The 3,493-nt window shown below is 36.8% G+C and overlaps 1 protein-coding gene across 2 annotated transcripts in view; it reads left to right on the forward strand.

The window, feature by feature from the left end:
• The first annotated feature begins 519 nt into the window (after nt 1-519).
• Nucleotides 520-3,493, forward strand: part of LOC111434562 (DNA-directed RNA polymerases II, IV and V subunit 3-like) — a 9,377-nt gene continuing 6,403 nt past the window's right edge. For both annotated transcript variants that reach the window (XM_023071985.1, XM_023071984.1), the window contains exons 1-2: nt 520-971; nt 1,691-1,928. In XM_023071985.1, the coding sequence (XP_022927753.1) occupies nt 520-971; nt 1,691-1,928 (690 nt within the window). The remainder of the gene's footprint in view (nt 972-1,690; nt 1,929-3,493) is intronic.

Below are 3,493 nucleotides of genomic sequence, written 5' to 3' on the forward strand. Positions count from 1 at the left end.
ATATATATATATATATATATATATATATATATATATATATATTTTAATAAATAAAAAAATCATAATTTTTATGAAATATTTTTTGTATTTACTAAGATGTTTTATAAATTTTTAATAAAAATCATAATAAAAAATCTTTGAAAAGAATATTTAAAATATATATATATATATAAATCTCGACAAGAACATGATCTCTACAAATTCTCCATGAAAAATTATCGTCCTAAAAATTTATTATGTCCTTTTTGAACGAGCCACTTTCAAAATTGTTACTACGACATTTCAAATATTAATAATACTTCTCATTAATCTCCGTGAAAGAAGATTTTTTAATATTTTTTTTGAGAGGACAGAGAGTATTTTTTTTGAAAATTTTTAAACGTTTTTTAAATATCAAAGATATTTTTGGGTCGAGTCTATTCACTGGCAGACCGGACCGGGTCGGTTTTTCACCAACAGCCTTTTAGAAGGTCTCCACACTCAGAAACCCTCGGAAGTCGGAAGAGAGAGTAGGGAGCCATGGAAGGGGCATCGTACCAGCGCTTTCCGAAGGTGAAGATCCGAGAGCTCAGAGATGACTATGCCAAATTCGAGCTCCATGACACTGATGTTAGCATGGCCAACGCCCTCCGTCGCGTCATGATCGCCGAGGTCCCCACCATCGCCATCGACCTGGTAGAAATTGAAGTGAACTCCTCAGTTCTCAACGATGAGTTCATCGCCCATCGCCTCGGTCTCATTCCCCTCACTAGCGAGCGTGCCATGTCTATGCGCTTCTCTCGCGACTGTGATGCTTGTGATGGTGATGGCCAGTGCGAGTTTTGCTCTGTCGAGTTTCACCTTCGTGCCAAGTGCCACTCTGACCAAACCCTAGACGTCTCCAGCAAGGATCTCTATAGTTCTGATCACACTGTTGTCCCTGTTGATTTCTCTGATTCTGCAGCTGCTGCTGGTGAAGCGCTTGATACCAAGTATTTCCTCTTACTCTCATGTGTCTCGTCTCGTAGACATGTTTGTTGATTCTATTTTCCCAGCGAGATTCATTTGAGCTTTTAGGTGATTATTGCATGTAGTTGGGTAGACTTATTCGTGGTCTGTACTGTTAAGTATGCAACGACATCTGCTATTCGGTTTACAAATGGAAGGTAAATTTTTGGGTGAAAATACATCTTAGAGATAGTCTATCACTTCTACTTTGGAGCTTGACCGCCAAAGTTATAATGCGTTCTTTCTTTGCTATGCAACATTCCTGCATTATTGTAAGGTAACATTCTTTTCATTTTCTATTGGATGCTGTCATTTTCCTCTGCTTCTTGGTTCACTCACATGGTAGCAATTTCATGTTAGGCGGATAGTTGTGATAACATGCTTGTGTTAGAACAGGTTTATGAGTTCATCTTCATGGTTCTGGATTTCGCTTGTATTTTTTTGTGCTTTGGTTTTTATGCTTCATGTTCTATGGTGAGCAAACATAAATGTTGGGACACCAATAATCTGTTTGACTGAATGCCAACGCACCTCACTACCTTAATGATGAATTTTCTTGCATTCTACTAAATTGCCTGTCTGAAATTTACATAAAAAGGAAAAAAAAAAAATTGTAATGCGGAAAATATCATTTTAATCTAGTATCATTGTGGTTAGTGAAATAATTGCTCCTCAATTTGAGCGGGTTTTGTGATAATTGTAGAGGAATAATCATTGTGAAGCTACGTCGGGGTCAAGAATTGAGGTTGAGAGCCATAGCCAGGAAGGGCATTGGTAAAGATCATGCAAAATGGTCGCCTGCAGCAACTGTGACATTCATGTATGAACCAAGCATTCACATCAATGAAGATCTAATGGAAACATTAACACTAGAGGAAAAGACTTCCTGGGTTGAAAGTAGCCCAACCAAGGTCTTTGAATTGGATCCTGTTACCCACCAGGTTCTTCTCGCATAACCTCCATTTCTCTTTCTTTTTATTTCTTGCAATGGCTTTCTGAAATTTTCAAGCTGCTCTCTGTAATATTATGCAATTTCCCAGAGGGTTGTCTAGAAGAGCTGATCTGAACTGTATATTTCCTCTAATATCACTTTCTGTTGTTTATGGTTTGTCATGCGGAGTTGGCATATTTGTAACTTTTTAAAATAAACTATAGTACTGTGCTGTTTCTATCGCTTCTTGTAAGTGGGAGAGCTAATATAAGAAGCAATAAAGGTATTAGCTTTGTGGTGGATTTGTGTAACGACCTACTTTTCGAGGGACTCGAGGCATGAATTGCCACTAACTGGCGCAGAAATTGAAAACAACATAATAATTTGATTTAATTTGAAAACATGCATGCATTAACTTTAAATCAAGATAAAACAGTACAAGTCCATAAAAAAGACATCAGGGACAGTTTACAAAATACAACATCAAAACATGTACATGAAAATCTTCAAGAGTTTGAAATCAAGACTCTATTCAACCTCTATAGCCCCATAGCTTGATACGCCCTCACCTCGATCCTGCAATTTAGTTTCCATTTGACAAAAAAAAGTAGAATGAGTGAGCATAAAAATATTCGGGAAGTAGCTTGCTTGTAGGCTCTTAGCTTATTCTAAGTCTTATGTCATACACTTTCGTTAAGTTGTTCATGTGTCTTATTACGTACCTAGATGTCACATTTCTAAGTCATAGGCTCATCTAGGTTATGCTAGCTCACCCAAGCTCAACTTAGAGTTCTTGTTTGGTAATTTCGTGGCTTCTCATCATTCAGCACTATTAGAGCTCTTATTGATTCATTGGTTCTTGTAGTTTGGTTCCTCGAAGCTCAATCAATTCATCGGGAGCATCATAAGGTTCTAGGATAACCCAACTCTTTACTAGTTCCTTCATTCATAATCTACTTGCATATCATGCACACTTGAGGCACAACCTCATTATGGTTCTAACTCATAATCTCATCATACAGTTACAGACACTATCAACCGAGACAGATTCTCTATTAGGGGTTAGTTGGCATCTCTATAGACATACATTTAACCACTTGGGCCGGTGGGAAATCCCAGGTTAAATGGAGAACGAGGGAGGGAGTAGGGAGAGATTCTTTCCTATTAGATAGATTACATTCTGTAATTCTGTGACTTCAAAAAGAAATGCCTAGATCTTCTACATGTTCGAAAGCTTTTTGTTTGTGTTCTATGGAAGTCTTGAGATGGCAACTCTGGTCCTTTATGATGTATACCTTCTTTGCATAACACAATTCAAGTGTTTTCCCCCTTCTGTTTCTTTTAATAGGAAATAACATTTCAATGCGATGAAATATACAATAAGTAGCAGTGCTGACAAACTCATTGATTAAGAAAAACCTTCAGGTTAGCCAATAGATCCTCTAAACTGTAGTTAGAAAAAAGGTGCATTTACACCAAGTAAAGCAAGAACAAGAATTAAATTATAGAAGTATTTGAAAGAGACTTTTTTTTTTTTTTTTTTTTTTTTAGAAAGGCTGCTTATTCCTTTCTAAC

Source organism: Cucurbita moschata, unplaced genomic scaffold (genome assembly GCF_002738365.1).
Source record: "Cucurbita moschata cultivar Rifu unplaced genomic scaffold, Cmos_1.0 Cmo_Scf00045, whole genome shotgun sequence".
NCBI lineage: Eukaryota > Viridiplantae > Streptophyta > Magnoliopsida > Cucurbitales > Cucurbitaceae > Cucurbita > Cucurbita moschata.